We start from the raw sequence: 24,702 nt of genomic DNA on the forward strand, positions 1-24,702 counted from the left end.
TTGAGAAAAAGAAGTGGCTGAAAAGGAGCTGAACCATGGAAGAGAACTGTGGCTCAGGTCCAGCCCTAAATAAACGTGAATGTGGTGAGCTAGTCAGTGACTATGGACGTGCTTGCTATCTGTTGAACAGAATTTCAGTTAAATTATTGTCACACCCTTTCCTTTGCAGGAAACAGATCCTTGATTGATGGAGTAATAACTTCCTTTTGTTCCTCTACTAAGAAATTCGAGAGCACATAAATGCCACTTCGTTTTCTACCTGTCTTCTGAGAAACCGCATCACGTGATGGCTATGGAGGACATCACCTGGCCATGTCCAGTCTGGGCCAGCTGCCCTGCTGCCTTTGGTCGAGGGAGAACTAGCCCTCCTCTGCTGCGGCTGCCCGCTGGTGGTCCAAGACCAGCTCCTGGTTCCAAACTGGCCGCAGGCAGACTGCTCGGTGGCTCTCCCAGGAGAGCAGCTGAAGGCAAAGGTAATTCCCTAAAGCAAGTTATTCCCTCTCTCTTGAGAACTTTTACAGCAGAACACGGAGCGGAGTGGCCTGCCAGAAGGGGAAGAATGTCCACTCACAGAAAGAAGCGGTGGCTGCAGGTGTCCAGGGTGGAAAAGAGAGTAATTGGTTTCTAGCACTGCCTTGAATTCTTTTATTTCTCCATGTATTTAGGTACTAAGAAGGCACACACTTATAATCTGAGAGAGTTTCAATTACTTTCAGTCAGAAAGTAATCCCCAAACTAATCCTTTTGTAAAAAATTGAAATGTTACCTAGTATGTTTTACCGTGATGATCTGGAAACAAGGACTGTCACAAAGGAATTGTATTACAGTAAAGAGTCTGCACGCTTACTTATAGACGACAACTTCCACCTGAGAACAGCTAACTGGGGTGACCACGGGAATCACTAAAACCTTTTTTTAAACAGAAAAAAATTTTAAAGTCATTTTGAAAGGTCTTGGAACTTGCAGATGCAAAGGAAAGAACAACAATCCCAAGAGGTAAAAATGAATAAGGCGGATGACATCGCACTTAGTGAGACAAGGACGAAACAGGCGGTCCTGGGAGGGAGCTCAGAGACACCCGGTCAAGGTGACTGTGTGCTCTTCTCCAGCAGGTGTGTGCAGCTGTGACCAGGGGACAGGTACAAAGACGTCTATCGCAGCACTGTTTGTAAGAATGAAAAAGATTCCATGGCCTGAATAAATGAAGCATTCTGTTCATAAAATGATTGAATGAAATAGATTCCACATGAATGAATGGAATGAATGAAAAATGGGAACATCTTGAAGGTCGCTTGTTCTACATTCCTGTAAGTCTCCTTACAGCTCTCGGGGACAGTTATCACCCCATCCAACAGATGAGGACACAGAATCTCAGGCGGGATTGGTGTCCTTACAGCCACGCCACGTCCAACAATAGAGACTTTTTTTAAAAATTAATTTGTTTTTGGCTGTGTTGTGTCTTAGTTGCAGTGTGCGGGCTTCTCACTGCAGTGGCTTCTCGTTGCAGAGCACGGGCTCTAGGCGCGCGGACTTCATTAGTTGTGGCTCATGGGCTTAGCTGCTCCGCGGCATGTGGGATCTTCCCGGACCAGGGCTCGAACCCGTGTCCCCTGCATTGGCAGGCGGATTCTCAACCACTGAGCCACCAGGGAAGCCCGCAACAATAGAGATTTGAAACTAAATTCTGTCTGGGTCGAGTCGGGTCGTCTTGTATACAGGTTAGATTGGAGCAGAGTCGGCCTAATGTGGACGAGCAGATAAGCTGCTTTAGGGAAAGAGCAGTTAATGACGGGACCCAGGCATCTGGAGCCGAGCTAAGACCGATTCTCCCCCAAATGGTGTCAGACGGAGCAGGGACTTGGAGCTCCAGAGGTGGGGACAGCAGAGGTGGGACAGCTCCTGGGGACTGGCCATCCTGTGGGTGGCTGCCTCTCTAGCAGTGAGTCCCAGGAGGAAGAGGATTACTTAGAGTCCCTTTCAAAATGCATACACCTGCACATAGAGAATCCCCTGCATACCTAATCTAAGTAGGTCCCCAAAATTGAGGCACTTCCTTCTTATTCCATTACTAAGGTGATAGTGGGGACAGTACTCCCCAGCGGACTTTTATGCCTTGTCCAAGGACATTTCATTGTATTTCCCACTTAGAGACTGTTACTAAATCACTCTCCAGCTGACTACAGTTCAATGCTGAAGTACTTAGCTTATCTGACCTTGGCATTCATTAATTTTATCACACCAGCAGGAACTTATTAATATTCTTTTCCCCCTTCCCTACAAAGCCACGTGGCCCCAAGTGGACCCAGTTCTCTCCTAATGCCTGAGGGGGAGTTCCTTAAACACCTTCCTATCTTAAAAGTTGTCTGTAGTGTGCTGGTCCAAACCCCCAACTCCTTGCCGTCAGTAGATTTAAGGGGCCCTTTTGTGCATGAGTGTTCTGAGATGCCATTAAAATTCTTACAAAAACTGAAAGTGAAATGAGGAAGACTGATTGGGCAATCACATAGAAGGGCGAATGCCAGGAAGACCTATCATACAGTAGGGGCAGAGATGCGGCCGGGCAGAGAGAAGAAAATTCAGGAGAACTCTCCGGAGGGCGAGCGCCGGGCTGGGCCATGTAGTCAATGTAGGACATCAACAAACACAGATAACAGGAAATGATCCATTCTCTGTGGTCACTTATTCAAAGGGCCCGAACCTTCAAAGTTCAAGGAGGGAAATGGATGACTCCACAGGGGAGCAGTCACGCCTTTCTCGCCTTAAGACCAGAGACGAAATGAAACTGAAGGAGACAGTCTCCATCCTCCCCCAGAAGGAAAGCCCCTCTGTCCGCTTCTCCAAAGATGGAAAGCTGCTGGCCGTGACCCTGCTGCTGGCCCTGCTGTCCTGCTGCCTCACGGTGCTGTCCTTCTGCCGCCTGGCTTCCCTGCAAGCAGAGCTGGGAAGGCTCCGGGCGGAGCTGCGGGAGCTGCCCGGCGCCCCCCAGGCTGGAGCCGCAGCCCCCAGGGCCGCCCTGGGGGAGGCTGCAGCCGCCACCTCCGCCCTGAAAGTGAGTCTGCGGCAGCCCCAGCCCCATGCTCCCGCACCCAGACGCCCTGGCAATAACGGGGGCCTTTTCTCTTGGCAGGGGAGCTTTGCACTACCAGCTCCAGGAGAAAGCAACTCCAGCCAAAGCAGCAGGAGTAAGCGTGGCCTGCAGGATGCAGAAGAAACAGGTATGTTCGGGGCACAGAAGCGGCTAGGAGTCAGGGATCCCAGTTCACAGGTGAGGAGCAGAGGGGAGCCAGACAGGACGTGGAAACTTGGACACGTGCCAACTTGCCGTCCCAGCCGGGTGTGGCTCCAGGGAAAGCCAAGTCCTGGCCGATGTAATAGGCCGACAGCACGTTTTGTCCTACCGTGAGGAGAGGTATTTATCTGTGCGGCACTTTAAAAAAGGGGAAAGGGGCCCACATTTCCCCTCCAATAGATAGTTCACTCCTACGTCAGGAGCGTCGTCTGGCAGTGCAGGAACAAAGCACCACGTGCCAGTGTAGAATGAGCTTTCGTCAGCGAAGGGCAGCCAGACAGCATCTCCTGGGGGGCGTAGCCGCCGTGAAACCACGTGTAGATCGCCCCGGAGGCAGGTGCATGTTTCTGCTTTATTTGGTGTCTTGCTTTTTTAAAAAAAAGCTTATTGTACACACACACTCACACACACACAGAGATTTTAATGCTTTTCTTTAATGTGTGCTTTTTCCTGGAGCTCCACACACGTTTATAGCCTCCTTGTAATAGTTCCTTAGCGATCGCTACCTTTCTTCCTGCTGCGCATGTCCCACAGAACTGTGTGCGTGCCTGACACCTCAGGTTTGGTGGGGCCTCCCAAGACGTGATTCAGCTCTAGTTCCTTCATCTCAAGGCTGAGAAAGAGCATTTGAATGGCACTTACTAATATTGCAATTTAACAAATCCTTGGTGCTGTTTCCCTTTTATATTGAAGGAACCTTTTCTTGAGCCCCTAGAATGTGCCAGGCAGGCTTGTACTAAGAGGTATCGTCACACCTCCTGTTTCCTTTCATCTTCACGGTGAGTGTGAGTCAGACCCAGCAGGTGTAATTATTTACATGTATTTGTACTTCTGAACAGAAGTGCATGAGAGACAGAATAGGTGTCCTGTCACACCACACACACACACACACACACACACACACACGATGCTCCTTCTGTAAACTTATTTTTCACTAAATGCCTTATTCGTGGAAAAAATTCTTCCTCGTTTTATACAGCTGTAAATTTTGTATCTGGTTATCATATCTTTGTGCCAATTATCAGAAACAAATGGGTTTAAAAATTTTAAAACTGGAAAACACTCATATTTTTACTATGCTTTAACACATCGATTATTTTCATATTTTGCATTTTATCATCTATATTTTTTTTACATAATTGAAAAAATTCAGTATATCTACTGTGGTATATTACACAATAAATGTTTTCCTTGTTTCTAGGTAATTCTCACACATCCATATTTATTTGTTATCATACAATTATTTATCATGATCATTTCCAATTTTTTTGATAGAATGGAACATGCCAAAATTTTTGTGCAGATCTCTTTGTTTCTGAGGCATTTTATGCATATATTCAATATAAATTCCATACATGGAATGTCTGAGCCAAAGGGGATGAACATCTTTAGCACCCTTGCTACCTGTTGCCTTACTGTTTTCAAAATGAACTACAAATGTATGTAATCAGAAATGCAGTGTACAAGTTCTCCACATTCTTACAGCATCTTATCTTTAAAAATATATTTTGACTAGTTTAGTAGTTGTAAAAGAATGCCTCAAATTTAATTTTTTGCTTGCTTACAAATAAGAATTAACTTATTTCTGCATATTTTGATAACTTCTAATTTTATCTTCTAATTTTTATTTATAACTTTCCTCACTTGTCCTATTTTTAAAATAATTTTGAATAAACTCTATATTAGGCATATTGTTTATCAAAATTTTGATGTAAATATTTTCACAATATTTTGCAGGTTTTTAAACTTGTACAGAGATTTTGCATCTGTATATTCAATGTGATACACTTTTAAAATTTTCTGTAATACATCAAAGCTAAAAATATATTTGTTCATAATCTCTTAAGTAGTTTATTCTTTTCTCTGCCATTTTGACTTTTTTTTGTAATTTAGTGTTGTAGTTTGGTATTTAATCCATTAGTCCTGGAGTTTATTTTGGTAGGTCATGTCATACTAACTTCCTTTCTTTGGAACTTCCTTCCTTCCTTCCTTAACTTCCCCTTTCTTCTTTTACTTTTTCCTTCCAAACTATTGCTAAATATCTCGGCCAAGTTCATTAGATGGTTCTTTTTAACTCATTTGCATTGGAATGCTCACTATATTATATTAAGTTCCTCATTTATAGTTGAATCTATTTTGAGACTTTTTTTTTCATTGATTTGTTTCCTATTTGTATTAAATATTTTAAGTAATTTTATAATAAAATGAGCTTCAGTGCCTAGTAGGGTGAGGATGCCTCAATCTTCTTCAACCTTGTCTGCTAGTATTCCCCTGCCTCTATATATTAATATTAAAACGAAACCCTAACTTTTCCATTCCAAAGAGGATGTAGACTCATTACATCAGATTTAAGAAGGAAAGAATTGAGTAAGAAATCAATAACTCCCTGAGTCCCACTTGACCAAAATATGTTCTATTAATATTTTAAAATTTCCTCCCATGTGAGTATTTTTTCATATTTGTGTTACTATGGCATCCAAAAATTGTATACTGACAAAAATTTTCCCCCCCAAATTTGCAATTTTTAGAAAGTCTGGAGAATAGCAGAAAGTTCTAACCAATGAATCAGAATGCACCTGGTTTCCATAGCCCAGATGTCGTCACTATGGTCATTGTCATGGTTTGCCTTAGATTTTTATAAACCCTGATGTAGCATATATATGGTGTTTGTGTGTGTATATATATATATATATATATGTACACACACATATATGTATTGTATATATAGTGTATATATATATATACTCTATAAATATACTTAGTACATATATATCTCTAAATCTCTCTCTACATATATTTATAACATTCATAGATCCCACATGAAGGGTTTGAAGACCAGAACCTTAGTGATAGGTAATATCAGTTATTCCCGGTCAATGAAATTGGCTTGAATGTTGTTTTAGACACTGTCCCTTTGTGCAGGGAAAATTAATTTTGTTTAGCCTTACTCCAAAATTAATGCATATATATATGCCAAGAAAGTTGTCTGAGACTCCATGATTTTCGTTTGTTTTCGGTTTGGTAGGGTCCTTTTTTTGGAATTGAGAAGATTCTATTCAGTTTGAATCTAGCAAGTTTCTTTGGTTTTGGTTTCCATTCTAGTTGTTGTGATTTATTTTAAGTAAAACTCAAAAGCCAGAGTTATCCCTTTGACTTTCAAAGCATTAGTTTCTATTTTATTTATTCATTTTCTATAAACGTTTTTGTTGGAATTTTAGAAAAACTGTAACTCTGAAGAAGAAAATGAATTTTCACACTTTGAATTGATATATTCAAGAATTTTTAATATATTAAATATAGAATTTTAAATTTCACAGTAAGACAGTTTTCCGTATATAGGTTTCACTATTCTTTCATAGTTAAATGAAAAAGGGTTTATTGCTATGAGGAGTCTTAGCATTTTCAAATAGCTTGTTAAACTGCTAAAAAACATCGAATTTGCAGTAAATGATTTAGTATTCGATCTCACGCTTATTTTTAAGCCACATCAGTAGTACACTCAGTGGATCTATACTTAACAGATTTATAATATTATTCTAGACTTTGTCTAAATTACTCTGCTTTCTGTATATACTCCTCAACATCAGGTGGTCATTATTTTATAACTGTGTCAAAAAGGTTCACAGCTGAATATTGCTAAGTAACATACCAGAATGTTACTCGTTCTTATTTTTCTATAAATCCAACCCAGATTTCACCAGGCATCTCAGTTTTTATTGTGTGGATATTCAGTTTGTAAGTAAATTCCAGTATGCCGTGGGCTAGAAAGTCGAACCTCCCCAGCACACAGCAAGCCTAGTTTTTGCATTGGTATTTGATACTCATCCCATGTTACCCAGGAAGGTTGTTTTCTTTTCATTTGTGTATACCCCGTCTGTTCAGCTAAAGAGTAGAGACTTCTGTGGTCTGGTCCTATTTCTCCTTTTGTATATTCATCATGACACTTGCACCCTGTAGGTATTCCATGAATATGTGTTAATCAATTTTGGGCTCAATATCAAATAAGATAGAATGATTTGGCATCATTTTTAGGGGGAAGGGATTTTCCCATATTTCTTCATTTGTCAGGTTTTGATCAAAGGCCATCTTATGAAATTTTTTTAACTTGACCTTTAAAATAACTAATGAACCAAAGAATGAACATGATCATAAGGCTAAAGTCGCAGGGGCAGCCTGGAGACCCCTCGCCTCAGACTCTCTTGGTGCACCAGGTAGAGGCACTGTTTGGGCTCATTGAAAAGTCATAGAGAAGCTCCCATATTCAGCAACTTCTTTCACTATAATTTCCTGGGTTTCTAGCTTAATTTTTAAAAATTTTAATTGACATATTATTTACACACAGAAAAGGGCGTGCATCTTCAGGACACAGGTCAGTGAAATTCGCAAGCTGAACAGCAGTACGTGAAGGGCAGACATCACCATCAGCCTACACACCCATTTAGTCTTTCTTGCAGACCACCCCTGGAGTAAACGTGCTGCTTTTACTTCATTCTAGAATTTGGTGCTGTGGCTCCAGTTTTGTTTTTCTTAATTATGTTGTGTTTCAAATGAAAGTCTCAGTAAGTTTCATGTGTTTCATAAGATAATTTATGATTACAATATAACAAACAAATGTGGGGAAATCCAGGGTTTAAATTGCCAAATGGCTTACAATAGCCAAAAATTCACTTTTAAGCCCATAAGTGTATTTGGAGATAGTCCCAATTAGAAAAAAAAAACAAAAACAAAAACCCTAAAGTGACATGGCTTTGAAAATATTACACATGAAAATTTCTTCACAGATGAAATCATGATGACCCATGTTTTGAACCTGCACTTAACTATAATTCTATTCATTTCAAGAATCTAAAGATAAGCATCTTCAGAGTCCACCAAGAAAGTGAATTCTTCCAAATGCGTTCCTACTGAATTAAAACAGTTTATTAATAAAATTAGGTGACCTTTCATTTTTTCCCTTGTTATTCAGTAGGGAGTTTAAGTTATCAGAAACCCATGTATTTTAGATTATAGAAAGACAAAAATTATTTTTTATTAATAACGTTTATTATACTCATCTCAACTGTAATATTAAAAATAGTGGTGAAAGGGACTTCCCTGGCAGTCCAGGCTTAAGACTCTGTGCTCCCAGTGAAGGGGGTGCAGGTTCTATCCCTGGTCGGGGAACTAAGATCCCCGTGCTGCATGGCACAGCCAAACAGTTAAAACAAAAAACAAAAAACAAAAAAAAAAAGTCATGAAGTGGTGAAAGCGTGAGCATTTCAAAGAAATATAAAAACAAGAGCAGAAAAATTTGCCCATATTTTATCTTTCAAATATTTATTGTAAAATTCTGACCAATCTACTTTATTTTTCTCCATTTTTAAATAAACGTTTTAGTTTGAAATTATTTTAGAATTACAGGAAAGTTGCAATAACAGTGCAGTGAGCTGCCATATATCCCTCATGCCGTTTCCCCTAATGTTAACATCTTATGTTACCATGGTACCTTTGTCACAACTTAGAGACCAACATTAGGATTTAACTGAACTCCCGACTTTATTTGAATTTCACCAGCTTTTCCGCTAAGGTCTTAACTTGCCATGTTCCGGGAGCCGTCCAGGACACCAGAATGCATTTAATAGTTTTTAAAAATCAGAGTTTTGAATATAATGCACATAAGTTAACACCTAATAGTATAACTAAAGTATTTCTCTGGGGTAAACACTTTTGTTGTTAAACATAAAGATATCAATACTATTAATATATTTGAAATATTAATATTTCTTTCTTGAAATCCATAGTGCATTTCCTTTGCAAGAAAAGATGGGGTGTCTGAGGGTCTGTAACATCCAGTAACATCCAGTCTTTGCTTCATCGGCATTTCGGGCTCAGCTGTAACTTACAAGGCTGTAAAGTGAGTGTTAAAAGCATGCAGTGTATAACTCAGCCATCCAATTTGTCCCCAGATGAGGCTAACGGCAGCCTCTTACCCAGCAAGGGTGTGTTCCTTCCTAGAACAGAAACAGCTGGCTGCTGTCATGGTGACCTTTGACCAGAATCTTCCCTGAGTGTTATTTTTCTTTTCCCCTGCTTTAAATAAGGAGAGCCTTCTTTTCAGTGTTGCAAGAGCTGGATTCTGTTCAATTTCCACAAAAGTATTTTAAATGGAAATAGTGACCTGGTAACCAAACCTTTGAACCCTGTTCTTATCAAGTTTAAAGTTTTGGGAAACAGAAGAGCCAGGAAGCGAATCAACCAGTGAAGCCAGAAGCGATATTGTATTTCTTCCAACCTTCCCTGACCTATAGGAGGTCCAAGCGCTGTTCTAGTTGTTGGGTATCGATTAGAAGACAAACAGATAAAAGTTTCCCGTGCATTGGAGATTACATTGCAGTGAGGTGGAAAGCCATAGAAAATAATCAATAAACATAATTAATGAGGAAATTATAATACTAGAAAATGTCAAATACATTGCAAAAGTGAAAAATTTAGGGCAGGGTTAAGAGAACCAGCAGAGTTAAGGGTGAAGAAGGGTAAGAGGACATGTCTGTATTTTAAGTAGGGAGGCCGGGGTAAGTCTTTCTATCTAATCCCTGAAAGCTCAATAATTCTTTATTGTTTCAACATTAACAAAAATTGCAGACATTCTAGGTATTTTAACAATAAATTCATAACGTCGAGGGATGCATTCTCATTAATAGTTCGTAGAAATGGGTGGTATTAGTTTTAACGGTTAATGATGCTTTTTATAGGTCAAGTCCTACTTACAGGATCTGCATTGGGCAGCTGCTCTTTTGTTGTGGTGGGATTTTCTTTGACCTAAATAGACATTTCTCCAGAGAAGGTATACAGATGGCCAGCAAACACATGAAAGGATGCTCAGCATCACTAATCATTAGAGAAAGGCAAATCAGAACTACAATGAGGTATCACCTCACACCTGTCAGAGTGGCCATCATCAAAAAATCTACAAACAATAAATGCTGGAGAGGGTGTGGAGAAAAGGGAACCCTCTTGCACTGTTGGTGGGAATGTAAATTGATACAGCCACTATGGAGAACAGTATGGAGGTTCCTTAAAAAACTACAAATAGAACTACCATATGACCCAGCAATCCCACTACTGGGCATATACCCTGAGAAAACCGTAATTCAAAAAGAGTCATGTACCACAATGTTCATTGCAGCACTATTTACAATAACCAGGACATGGAAGCAAACTAGGTGTCCAGCAACAGATGAGTGGATAAGGAAGATGTGGCACATATATACAATGGAATATTACTCAGCCATAAAAAGCAACGAAATTGAGTTATTTGTAGTGAGGTGGATGGACCTAGAGTCTGTCCTGCAGAGTGAAGTAAGTCAGAAAGAGAAAAACAAATACCGTATGCTAATGCACATATATGGAATCTAAAAAAAAAATGGTTCTCATGAACCTAGGGGCAGGACAGGAATAAAGACGCAGACGTAGAGAGTGGACTTGAGGACACGGGGAAGGGGAAGGGTAAGCTGGGACGAAGTGAGAGAGTGGCATGGACGTATATACACTCCCAAATGTAAAGTAGGTAGCTCGTGGGAAGCAGCCGCATAGCACAGGGAGGTCAGCTCGGTGCTTTGTGACCACCTAGAGGGGTGGGATAGGGAGGGTGGGAGGGAGACGCAAGGGGGAGGGGATATGGGGATATAGGTATACGTATAGCTGGTTCACTTTGTTATACAGCAGAAGCTAACACACCATTGTAAAGCAATTATACTCCAATAAAGATGTTAAAAAAATAAAAATTCCTAAGGACATATCAAAAAAGAACAAAAGTATCCCCATTTCTGAGGAGTTAGAGAAGAAACAGACTTCTCTCAAATTAGAGGAGACACCTACTGTGCAAAGCTCTGAGGTAGTCTCTCCAGAATATGCAGAAAAGGGGAGAGAAATGAAATGAAATTAGCCGAGTACGGTCCGTGTGAAAGCTCTGGGTTAGGCCCTGTGGACCTGTGATTATCATTTGCCCTCTTCGTAACCCTGCAGTGCTGGCATTATTGTCTGCATTTTAGGTGAGAGAATTGAAGCAGGCACAGCCAACCCCTCTTTTCAGAAACCCAGTACTGAGTTGGAGAAGTTTTAAAAAAACTAATGTAAATTTCAAGATAATAAGTAATTAAAAAATAACAATGTCTTTTGCCTTTACAAAACACATGCAAATTATGCCTTCAACTAATTCTCACTATGAAATAGATACTGTTTTTTTCAGTTTACAGATAAGAAAAAATATTTCAAAATTGTGTCAATCTCATGATTAAATAGCTAATTGGTTTAAGAACTAAGGTTGAATTTATTATCTCGACTATAAATTCTGAGCTTTTTTGATCACGTGAGCTATATGTGCCTAATGTTCAAATAAAGCACCAGTTTTGAGAAAAGTTATTGGATCCTGGAGAAGCCTAAATTATTATTAATATTATTACCAGTGAGAAGGATAGCTAGTTACGGAATCACAGGGTGTCAGTAGTGGAGATCACAGACTGAAAGATCATCTAGACCATGGTCGAGAAGAGCTGAGCTGGGTTTTAAAGGTTGAGTAGATGTGGGTAAGAGGAGAGTGTATCCAAGGTATGGTAACAGTAATAAAACAGGAAATAGAAAAAATACAAGAGACCTTATTATAGTAAGCGGCCGTCTCCTTGGGGATTTTTGCAAATGTTGACTGATTGAAGTTCAGGCTTTCCTCTTCTCTCCATCCCTCTCCTCTGACTACCCTGTGTCAGGTAGACAAAGAAATGGAAAATAACTGCTTCATGGTATCTGCTGACACAAGTTGTGAAGCTACACTTCAGCTCATCTTTTTTCTCTTCTATCTACTACCCTAGAGCTTCTTCTGGCAACTAGAGAGTAAGAAATTCTAGAGAAATAGCACACAACCATTTACTTTTAAAAATATTATAGCGTGCTACAGTTCTATGGATGACGTTTCAAAAACTTACTGAGATTATTCGTTATGAAGAATGTTTTCCATAAAACCGTGGACCCAAAGATTTATTGTTACAGAGTTCAGACATCATGGACATAGGTTTTTTTTTTTTTAATGGAACCTATTTTCCCTAAAACATTAATTTAATTTGATTTAACATGTCTTATAAATTTGGATGTAAGGATGGGGTTTTTAAAAATTATTTGGAAAGGTTAGACGTTGGTATGATGTCTTTCTTTTCTAAATTGTTCCACAGATTTTTTTTTTAATGTGCTGCAAATGAGACACTGCAAATTTGTAAATGATGGACCTTAATGTGAAGTGACTCACAGTCTAGGGATGGAAGCAGTTATAGAAACAATTAGTACATATAGTGAAATGTATTTCAATAGATGTACGTACAAAGTGTAATGCTATCAAATATTTAGCTAGAAGGATCAGGGAAAGATTTGATATGTGACCTGAGCCCTGAAGCATGAATGAGGTTTCACCAGTTGGAAAGGTGAGGAATATTTAGCCGTAGGTAATGGCAGATACAAGGTCCTGGAAACATGAAGCCGACCTCCTGTTCTGAGAAGGTGTGTTTAAGTACAGTGGGGGTGGGAGAGGAGGGTCATGAGGCTGTGCAGGTAGACTTGGATTTTGTGTGCAAAGAAATCCTTTGAAGGAATTATAAACATGAAAAGGACAAGATAGGATTTGGGTTTAGGAAGATAATTCTGGAGGAAATGCAAGTGATGGACTAGGAATTGTAGAAAATGGAAGAGGCACAACTAGGTAGACTAAGGTAATTGTGAAGAATGGTGAGGGTAAAGATCTGAATTTAGGCTACGATGCTCTCCATCTTACCATTTCTCTCTGTCTCTCTTTCTCTCTCTCTCTCTCTCTCTCTCTCTCTCTCTCTCTCTCCTTCAGCCAAACTTGCCACCATTCAAAGAAGCCTTCCTCATTGGATCAGACATCTAGGCACTGTATCACTCTTACAGTTGCAATTTTAATTCTGTTTTGGTGCTACTCATTCATGCCTGTTCTTCCCACTAGATTGTAATCTCCATGGGGGTAGGAATTATATCTCCTTTTTTTGGTATCCCTAAGTGCAACATGTGACACAAATCTAGTGCTCAGTAAAATTGTTGAATGGATGAATGAGAGATGAAATCTTAATTGAATGAAAGTTAAAAGTTCAAACCATTAGAACTTGGTTATTAGTTGAATTTCAAGATTGAGGAGGAAGAAATAAGGCATGTTTATAAAGTTTCTAGTTTGGGCAACTCAGAGGACAGTTATATATCCACTAAGAGAGAAAACAGAGAAGGAGTGAGAGGTGAGTGTGTGTGGAGAAGATCAAGAAATAGATTTGAGGCAGATGAAACTTGAGGTATCACTATGGCATTCAGGTGGGAATGTCCAAGTGGGAGTTGAAAATGCAACAGCCAACTGTGCCATTTATTGCTACCTTTCTCCAGATATTCAGGTGTATTTCTATTTTTGGTTTTACCTTCCTTGACTTCAGAGCTGTTTGCACGTTGTGTTATGAAGCCAATGTCCTTCACTGGTAAGTTAGTGATACCCAGTGCCTTCTGAGTATGCGTCATTAATAAAGTGAAATATCCTGGGCTTCCCTGGTGGTGCAGTGGTTGAGAGTCCGCCTGCCGATGCAGGGGACGCGGGTTCGTGCCCCGGTCCAGGAGGATCCCACATGCCGCGGAGCGGCTGGGCCCGTGAGCCATGGCCGCTGAGCCTGCGCATCTAGAGCCTGTGCTCCACAACGGGAGAGGCCACAGCAGTGAGAGGCCCGTGTACCGCAAAAAAAAAAAAAAAAAAAGTGAAATATCCTAAAATAATGCAAAGAAGTCATGACCGAAGAAAAAACATATCCTATGGAGATGATGACAACTATAAAATTGGTAATTTTAAGTTAAAATATTTGATCATTTCCAAAATTAAACAACATTAGATGAAGATGGTATTTTTGGGGTTTTTTTTATCTTTGTTACTTTACTCTTATGAGGCTATCCAGAGGGCTGCCATCTTACATATCCTGCCTTACTTTAGTCATAGAACATGATTATATTATGAGTGGTACATGGCAACGTCCAGTTCACGTCAAGACTCTTTCTGTGCACATATACACATAGAAAATCTTCAATTCAAATATATTTCTTTACTTCTATCCGTTATATTTATTTCTACTTTATCAGCTTCATTCCAAGCCCTCCAAAAATTCAGCACCCCTTCCTCACTTCCCCAAGGCCGTTATAGTGCTGCCATCTTTGTGAATTCCCCAGAATTGAAAACCTGCTTTTAATATTAGTTTTTAATTCTCCTTCAAGCACATATACTCATTAGTCAGAAACTTTTAAATTTTTTTCACAGTTTGTCTTGGGTGCTCCACTTATATAATTGCATTTTAGACCAAATCACCCACATATATTTATTACCAGTCAAGAGCTGAACCTTGGCTTTCATTCTCCCTTTACAGCAGTTCATTCTACACATAGACACATGTTTTGTCTTTCTCAGGCACAACATGTATCAGGCAAGCCTCTCTCAAGATTAAGAACTCCTAATATTTTTTCTATTTTCTAGTAAGTCAAATACAGACTTCTCAACCTAGCTCTCTAGAAATTCTTTCAGAACTCTCTCATTGTTTTTGTAAGTTACCAATAAGTAACTTAATAAATGTTGCCAGTTACACAAACTGCTTATCCCTGATCAAACAATACTTTATAATCCAGTTTCCACCCCTAAAATTTTTTCTTCCCGTTCCAGTAGAAATGTTTATCCTAAAACCATGATTTCTTTGATTTCTTCATAAATCTATGTCCAGCATTAGGTCAATATTTAGATCTGTAAGGGATTTCTCTTAACTAACTATTCCAGCCACTGATGATTTATTCAAAACTAGCTCAAGAAAATTCCAACTCCTACATTTGTCATGACTTCCATGCACTGAATGAAAGCTCTACAGAAATGAAGAGAGGCATCATCTCCAGAGTCCTCATTGTTGAAAAATGTACAATGTAATAAGTAAGGCAACAGAAAAAAGAAGAAAGATAAAAGAAGATGAAGGAAGGGCGTCTCACTCAGACTGAAGAGCTTAGAAGAAGCTTCTCGAATGAGATGAGTGAGAAATTTGGGAGTTAGTGGGTGTAGGTCATATGGACAGGACACGAGTAATGGGAAAAGCTCATGTGGGATGCTTTTCATGGGAACCACGTATAATCTGCAATAATTGCATTATTTATGGTAGTTTCTATTAGATTTAGTTTTGTGGAAATAATGTATAATAAACTGGATTCCAGTTTGAAAAGGTTTGGTTCCAACACAGAAAACAATACAACAGATATTAGCAATTCCATAAACCTATAAATCTCTTTTCCTGATTAAAAGCCACTTTAAAAGGTGGTTTTCAATCTCAATCAGTCCAACCACTATTCTAATTGTGGAGTTGGTTGGATTTTATTATATCAAATACTGAGCAATAGCAAATGACTTTTGTCTAAAAGTTCTTATTTTAGGAATTCTCTTTTGTAAGCTAGTTTTGTCATCAGTATAATGTTTTGTTTTTAGAAATATTTTTCACATGGTTTAATATTATGAGTAAATTTTCTTATGCTGTAAAAATGTACTTAAGATTAATTATCTGTGGTTCTCACATCATTATAGTATGAGATATATATATATTTAGAAATACGTGCCTCCCCATTGACACAGAAATGTTTTAATGTATGCTACTGCCTTGCTTAGTTAAAAAGATAAACCATTCTCAAACTCTTGTATAACTCCCCTCAACTGTAGCAGCAGGAAAGATGTGTGAAAGACATTTGAAAACCAAACACAGTCAATTAATACTACAATTGTTATCAATATTATGTTTCTTATATTAGACTATGCATTCTCAAAACTCTTGTGGTTGGATATCTATGCTATTGGGAGATACAAAAACAGTACTGCTCTCTTGGCCAACCTTTTGTGAGCAATAATCTATAGTCTAAAATCAGATCTATGTTGAATTGGAAAGAGAGTCCTAAAAGACTGAACTGGAGATAAGTTGATAATAGATATGAAATTTCCTTAAAAGGAGGAGTTGAAAGCTGAAGAGGTAAGTAGCACTGATAGGGTTGATGGGACCTGAACAGCATCTAATGAGGGCAGGATGGAAAGTCCTGTTCTTATTTCCAAGAATTTATCTCCTTGAAAAGCCCAGTGACTTTCTCTGGAGTAAGGAAAACTAATGAATAGCACTAGCTTTAGTGAGTATAATTCAAACACTACTCTTTTTTTTTTTTTTTTTTGCGGTACGCGGGCCTCTCACTGTTGTGGCCTCCCCCATTGCAGAGCACAGGCTCCGGACGCACAGGCTCAGCGGCCATGGCTCACGGGCCTAGCCGCTCCACGGCATGTGGGATCTTCCCAGACCGGGACACGAACGCGTGTCCCCTGCTTCGGCAGGCGGACTCTCAACCACTGCGCCACCAGGGAAGCCCCAAACACTACTCCTGAACTGTCATTTTAATATCTCATTTTCTTTTCTGAAGAGTATTTCATGAAATAAAAATTTCTCTCCATAGTGTATTTTCTTCTGAAAGGTAGATTTCTGCTACTGTGTGATAGAATAGACCATAGTTTTTCAATGTGTAGGTTGTGGCCAAGTTTTAGTTGGGCTTTGGAGATTAAAATTCAGATACTTTCATATCAGTTTGGTAGTTTCCAGGCAGCACTCATTAGGTAAACCCCTTTCTGTCTAAATAGAAAAGGTAAGTCTCCTACAGGAGTTTGTGGAAACAGTCAAGGAGAGGGCTAATTGGAATAGTATTTCTAGGGACTTCCCTGGCGGTCCAGAGGTTAAGACTCCGCGTTTCCGCTGCAGGGGTGCAGGGGGCAAGTGTTGGATACCTGGCTGGGGAACTAAGATCCCAGGTGCCTCGTGTGGCCAAAAAAAAAACACCAAAAAACAAGAAATAGTATTTCTAGTATTTCCTTGGGCCCTTTATCAGCTTCACCTGGTCTTCTTGCTCTCCTAATGTCCTTCCCTTGTGTTCCCAGTTTATTTGGTTCGATGCTACTAAGAACAATACCACTAATAATAGCCAAGATTGACTTTGCAATTGTTATGTCCCAAGTACAGTACTAAATGTTTCAGATGTATTATCTCACTTAATCTTTACAATATGCATGCACATGACAAAGGAAAGATGGAAAGTTTGGAAATTTAACTTTGACTTTCCTCAAGATCCTCTTCTTTTTGATTGTGGAGGAAAGATTAGAGCTTTTCATGCCCTGATTGGCCCTTGCATCCCTCACAAAACTTATCATGGTGCCTTGTATGTAGTAATTCCTCAAGAAGTGTTTGTTAGAAAAATAGGTTTAATATGGTGACTCTAGACCTTGTGCTTTTCAGACTTTGGCTGCTTTGGATGTTCTGTGGTTCCTTTCTTTCAACCTGTCCTTATTCACAGCTATTCTGCCTGTTACGATGCTTTTCCATATTTTCTGTGGCAGAGGGTCTGCCATAGTAACTGCAGTAATGAGTCACATTTCCCTGTGGCATAGACACTGCTGCCATTGTTTTCCAGGTCAATAAAAGAACCACAAAGTGGCCAAAATGTTGTGCTCCTATCCAGACCATCACATTAACATAAAAATGTGTTAGAAAAGTCTCGTGGTTATAAAGGAATTGCAGTTTTTAACATTATAGTTCCACCTTTAAATACCAAGGGAAATTTCTTAGCAGGTTTTCATATGTGATCACTGCCTGTAACAGTATTCTTTTTAGGCCTATGCATTTGCACAGCTTCAGAGTATTACATAATTATTACATCTGTTATTCCATGTTTTCCATTAGTGACTTGCAGCAGGAACTCTCCACTGTGTTAATAAGCTCCTAAAGTGTATACATTGCGAAGCGTGTTTTTAAAGCATTACTTCAATGCAGAATAAAATACCTGCTATATAATAAGCGACCTAAACTAATATTTTCTGAATTTAAAGTGGGCATACTTAGGTTCATGTTCCATATTTACCGTAGATCTTTACTGCTTTGTTTCCTTTTCCTACAGGCAGTGTACCTATTTTGCTGTTACCCGAAGGCATTGTCTTTATTTAATAGCGTAGTTACGTATTCTTTGGAATACTCTGTGTAATATTCTATATGTGATGTGTGATGTGAATTGATGCTTCCCAGAAGCTTTACTGGTGATGCAGTGTCAGGGAAATCTTCCATTTTTATCTTAAAAAGACGTTGTAGCTCTCTTTCTAGTCCAAAACATTTTACCAAAAGCCTGACTTTGGCTCCACAGTGAAACAGGCGTGATTAAACTTTGGCCCTGTCACTTTCTATCCCTGGGGACTGGACAGGTTGTTTACACTTTCCATGACGTAGTTTCCAGTATGTAAATCTTGGGATTTCTGTGAAGTTGCCTGGATTTATATTAGCTCAATGCATTTTAGCAATTATTTTTATTTTCAGTAATGTTAATAGTGATAGTTTCAGTACTAGTGAGTTGTCACTTAATGTTAGATTTTTTTAAACAAAAAATCATTTTAGAGTGATCTGATAATTTGGCTTGTGTATTTAAGAGAATTGAAAAACAAATGACAGTGGCTAAACTTGCTTTCTATACAGGCATAAACATTTTAGAGTAAGTTAAGCTAAACTGTTTAGATGATATACTCACTGTATTTCAACAGCACATAGAGTTTTTCTAAAGCTTGAATTTCAAGTACATATTGTATTTCAAGTACGAGTTATAGTAAGAACCTGTGGGCACATTTCCTAAAGTAATTTTAAGAAGAGCATACAGGCAATATAGAAAGTATAACTGATTTGGTGTCACTGGAAGAGTGGGTTTGCAGCTCTGTATTCTTGGTCATCTTTAGTCCCTTACAATTTCTATTCAAGTAACTAAAATGATACATTTTTGCTTTTCAGTCACTCAAGACTGCTTGCAACTGATTGCAGACACTGACACGCCTACCATACGAAAAGGTAATAAAACATTCCCAGGAACGTCTCCACTTGGCATTCAATTCAGTCCAATTACCTGTACATTTCAAGTCTAAAGACTGTATTCAAACTCCATCTCAAATCACCTATCTGCCTCAAAATTTCTTACAATCAGATTTAAAATAATAAATTTATTTACAATGATTGGGGAGTAAATATTTAGACTAATGTAATAACCTAACAAAGAGAATTACCTTAAGGATACTAATACGTACAAATTTTAAATAAGTAGCACATGATAAAGCAAAATCAGTACTAAATCCAATTCAGTATTTTATTATTTAGAAATGATTTTGGCTTCTATGGTACCTCAAGATCCTCTTCACAAATATTCATTCTCTGTTATATTAGGTTGTAGAATATTACAATAGGATGAAGATAAAACTGAACATACATTTTATATTAATTTATCAATAAGTATATGTACAAATAAATATAACATTTTTGTGATAAATCTCCAGTGTGAAATTATTGCTTTATATTTTACATATACTGGTTAAAAACATACAATGTTCCAGTTACTGTGTGGGTATTGGGGCTCAGCAGTGAAACATATATATAGGTCCTCATTTTTATGGAATTTACCTTCTCATGAAGGGAAAACAGAAAAGCAAACAAATGAACGAGTAAAATGTAGAATGATAAAATTAAATGGTATGGAGAAAAATAAAGCAGGCGGGGGGCAAGGGAATATTTGGGTTGTGAACCACAAGGGGGAGTTCAGAAGTGTCAGGAAGTTAAGCTGGGGGCCAGGAGTGGAGACACAAGAAAGATAATGAATTTGGATTGGCCTTTGCAATGATTCCTGGGAACGCTACCTTTCATCTATATTTTTCTATGTGACTTTAATTATCCTAAATGTAACCCAAATAATAAACTATTTGAAATTCTCTTATTATTTATTGTTCTGCATTTTCCAAAGTCATATGTTTGCAACTTTTATTAGGTAGCAAATTGTTCCCTAAGAATTAGAATAGAGCCAGAAGAAGACCCTAAGGACCAATTAAAAAATATAACTTGGAAAAGGTTTGTTTTACACATTTGGCCAAAACCAAAAATGCTATAAATCATGCAAAAAAAAAATGCAGCTGCTACTCCATTGTGAGCTTGAATTTCACAGAGTGTTGTGATCTTCCTGGCGTGGTGGCTGCTCTACATTGATCCTCCTTGGAAGATCTGGCTGCTTATCTGGGCGCTTTGCCATTTGGGCTGATGCGTTGTGATGCCAGTAAACCTTGAACGTGTAAATGTTAGTGTGTGTGGACATTGCAGCAGTACTGCTTTACTGCATCCTATAAGTTTTGCTATGTTGTGTTTTCATTTTTATTTGTCTTAAGATATTTTTTGATTTACCTTTTGATTTCTTTTTTTGACTCCCTGGTTGTTCAGGAGTGTATTGTTTAATTTCCACATATTTGTGAGTTTTTCAAATTTTCTCCTGTTACTGATTTCTGGTTTCATACCATTTTAGTTGGAAAAGATGCTTGATATGATTTCAGTCTTCTTTAATTTGTTAAGATGTATTTTGTGTCCTAACATTTCATCTATCTTAGAGAATTTTCCTTGTGCACTTAAGAATGTATATTTTGCTACACAGTAGGCTAGAATGTTCTCTATATATCTGTTAAGTTCGTTTAGTCTGTAGGGTTGTTCAAGTATGCTATACCCTTATTGATTTTCTTTTGGGTGATCTATCCATTGTTGAAAATGGGGTACTGAATTATCCTATTGTTGTTGTATTGCTGTCTATTTCTTCTTTCAGATCTGTTAATATTTGTTTTACATATTTAGGAGCTCCACTGTTGAGTGCATATATATTTATATTTGTTATATCCCCTTGATGAATTGATCCATTTATCATTACATAATGACCCTCTTTGTCTCATGTGACAGGTTTTGACTTAAAATCTATTTTGTCTGATTTAAGAAAAGCCACTTCTTCTTTCTTGCTTACCATTTGAATGGAATATTGTTTTCCAACCCTTCACTTTCAGTCTATGTGTGTCCTTAAAGCTACAGTGAGTCTATTGTAGGCAACATATGATTGGATTTTGTTCTTTCCAATCCATTCAGCCACTCTGTGTGTTTTGACTGGGGAATTTAATCCATTTACATTTAAAGTAATTATTGATAATGAAGACTTATTATTTCCCTTTTGTTAATTGTTTTCTGGCTGTTTCACAGTTCATTTGTTCCTTTCTTCCTCTCTTAATGTCTTTCTCTGTGTTCTCTGATTATTTTTTGTAGTGGTATGCTTTGAGTCTGTTTATGTTTTTTGTATCTACTACAGGTTTTTATTTCTGCTGACCATGGGGTTTACATAAAACAACCTAGTGATAATAGTCTACTTGAAGCTAATAACAACTTAACTTTGATCTTATCCCAGAACTGCACTTTTACTTCTCCCTCCCCTACACTTTAGCTTGTTAATGTGACAACTTACATCTGCTTATCTTGTGTATGTATTAACACATTATTGTAGTCATAATTCTTTTTTAAAAAATACTTTTGTCTTTTAACTTTTATATTTACTAGAGCTAAAAGTGATTTACAGCTCATTATAGCCATTTCTCTTAGGTTGTTTACTGGAGATTTTTTTTCTTCCTTTGTGTTGTGTTTTCTCGATTCCTCATATTCCTTGTAGATTTGCTTTGTTGTCTGTGCATTTGAAGAAGCAGCTACTTCTCCCCATCTTCTTGGACTGATTTTGACTGGGATACACTTTCACTGTCAGCAGTGCTCAGTGTTAGTCACTCTAAGGCTGGGAGCAAAGCCCCTTTGCGTCCTTCCTTCCCTCCTGAGGTAAAGTATCAGTTCTCTGCTTTTCCACAATCATGACAAAAAAATTTCTGACTATAAGGGGATGCACTCCCCTTTTTTGTTTCTAACTGTTTCAAGGGACCAAGATCTTTGGTTGTTCAGTGCTCAGTATGAGGCAAGATAGAAACCAGTTCCTCAGAAGGCACCCTAGGAGGCCCTGAGGCCTTGTGCACAATCCAACCTCACCATCCCTCCATGCGAGGATCATGGGCTGAGGCAGTCTTCTTGGGGTGGAGCTAAGCCTGTCTGGAGGAGGGACTGATGTGAGTAAATTGAAATTGCTTTTCTTACCTGTATAAATATGACTGCTTCTCAGTTTGTGCTCCTCTAGGCTGCTTCTGCTTCTTAGTTGGATCCTGAATGTCTCTTCACGGTATTTTGATAACAATATTATTGTTAAATCAGCATTTCTGTGGAGGGATGAGAGGTAAGTCTCCCTGCTCTACCATCTAACTGGCATAATTCCTCATTCAGAACCTTAAATATGTCATCCCACTGCCTTTTGATTACATAGTTTCAAGTAAGAAAACAGCTGTTGATCTTATGGAGCATCCCTTGTACTTGAGGAATTGCTTTTCTCTTGCTACTTTCGAAATTCTGTGCTTGCCTTTGTCTTTCAGCTGCTAGCTATAATGCATCTTGGTATGGATCTCTTTAAGTTTATTCTCCTTGAAATTCATTCAGCTTTGTGGATATGTAGATTCATTCTTTCTACAAAGTTGGGAAGAGTTTGGCCATTATTTTTTCAAATATTCTTTGTGCCTTTTTCTCTTCTCCTTCTGGGACTCCTATAATGCATATATTAGTCTGAAGGAGAGTGTCCTATGGGTCCTTTATGCTCTTTTCACTTCCTTTTATTCCTTTTTATTTCTTCTACTCAGACTAGATAATTTCAATTGTCCTATATTCAAGTTTGCCGATTCCATCTTCTGCCTGGTGAAGTCTGCTGTGTAACCTCTCCAGTAAAAATTTTATTTCAGCTATTTTAATTTTTAGCTCCACAAGTTCTTTTTAAAGAAAGAGTTTGGCTCCTTTTACAATAATTTTTATCTCTTAACTGAGAGTGTCTATTTGTTCATACACTTTTCTCCCAGTTTTCTTAAGTTCTCTGTCCATGGTATCCTTTAGCTCTTTAAACATATTTAAGATATGTAATATCTTTGTCTAGTAAGTCCAATATCTGGGCTTCCCCAGGAATGGTTTCTGCCCATTTTCTTCCCTGTGAATGGTCCACAATTTTCTGTTTGTTTGCATGCTTTATATTTTTCTTTGTAAATTGGACAATTTGAATATTACAGTGTGGTAACTCTGGAAATCCCATCCCCAGGGTTTGCTGTTGTTGATTGTTGTGGGCTGCAGTTGTCCATTTGTTTACTGAATTTTCCAAAACCTTTTTTCAAAAAAATAAACTGTACTCCTTGTTCTGTGTGGTCACTGAAATCTTTTTTCTGTTATCTCTGCAGTAATCCTGTTGGGGATTCTTTTATCTCCAATCCTAATCCTGATAGAGATTTACTTTAATGCCAGGAAACAAAACCCAAACCACCACCACCAACAAAAACCAAACTCCCTTTTTTCTGAGCAGATTATCTCTGGGCTGGGGCACTCCTTCCACGTTTAGCTAGGCTACCAGCAACTGTGCCTTAGACTTCCCATCCTGCTTGAGCAAAGAGCAAAGATCGACTAGAGGTGTTAGCTTAGGGTTCTTTCAGGTGTTTTCTGAACATGCATCCTGCTCTGGTCATGCAAAGCCCACTGCAGATTCCTTGGTGTATGTGGTAACCCTTCAAAGCCCTTATTCCTTGAAGTATCTTCCTCCTTAGCCTCATCCTTCTCAGGCTTCTTGTCAGCCTGCTGCTTGCCCTGTCCACTGCTCCTTGTTACAGGTGGCTACAGGTAGTGTATTTCTGTAAAGCTTTTGACTGACACCAGCCTGAGGAGCTGCTCCCATCTAAATGGAAACTCCAGGCAGGTCAAAATCCAGAGTCACAATGTTTTGAGAACAAAGTGAGTATTGCACTTCCTGGCATCAGCAAGACACCAACTGGAACCCAGGCCACCATCTCCATGGCTGCCACTAAGTTGGAGAATGAGGGGTGGTACATGAGTAAGCAGAAATACCACAATACTTTCTTACTGAAATTTACACCTTTTGTTTCATTAAACACTCCCTTGGTTTCTATAAGTTTTTTTACTAGATTTCATATATCCAAAAACATGGATTCTATAAGTTCTTGCAAGTTTAATTGCTGCCTTAGCAAAGGGACTTTTCTTTTTCTTTCTCTTTTTTTGAATTTTATTTTATTTTTTTATACAGCAGGTTCTTATTAATTATCCATTTTATACATATTAGTGTATATATGTCAATCCCAATCTCCCAATTCATCACACCACTACCACCCCCGATGCCACTTCCCCCCTTGGTGTCCATACGTTTGTTCTCTACGTCTGTGTCTCAATTTCTGCCCTTCAAACCAGTTCATCTGTACCATTTTTCTAGGTTCCACATATATGTGTTAATATACAATATTTGTTTTCCTCTTTCTGACTTACTTCACTCTGTATGACACTCTTTAGGTCCATCCATGTCTCTACAAATGACCCAGTTTCGTTCCTTTTTATGGCTGAGTAATATTCCAT

General features: G+C 38.5%; 1 protein-coding gene across 3 annotated transcripts in view; it reads left to right on the top strand.

The window, feature by feature from the left end:
• The first annotated feature begins 2,546 nt into the window (after window positions 1-2,546).
• TNFSF13B (TNF superfamily member 13b) overlaps window positions 2,547-24,702 on the top strand; it is a 34,491-nt gene continuing 12,335 nt past the window's right edge. Inside the window, exons 1-3 of one of the 3 annotated variants that reach the window (XM_065896085.1) lie at window positions 2,547-3,049; window positions 3,128-3,215; window positions 19,168-19,224. In XM_065896085.1, coding sequence (XP_065752157.1) covers window positions 2,720-3,049; window positions 3,128-3,215; window positions 19,168-19,224 — 475 coding nt within the window. In that variant the 5' untranslated portion in view covers window positions 2,547-2,719. The remainder of the gene's footprint in view (window positions 3,050-3,127; window positions 3,216-19,167; window positions 19,225-24,702) is intronic. The other 2 variants (XM_065896087.1, XM_065896086.1) reach the window with 2 other exon arrangements.

The sequence above is a fragment of the Phocoena phocoena genome, chromosome 18 (assembly GCF_963924675.1).
Source record: "Phocoena phocoena chromosome 18, mPhoPho1.1, whole genome shotgun sequence".
Classification (NCBI taxonomy): domain Eukaryota; kingdom Metazoa; phylum Chordata; class Mammalia; order Artiodactyla; family Phocoenidae; genus Phocoena; species Phocoena phocoena.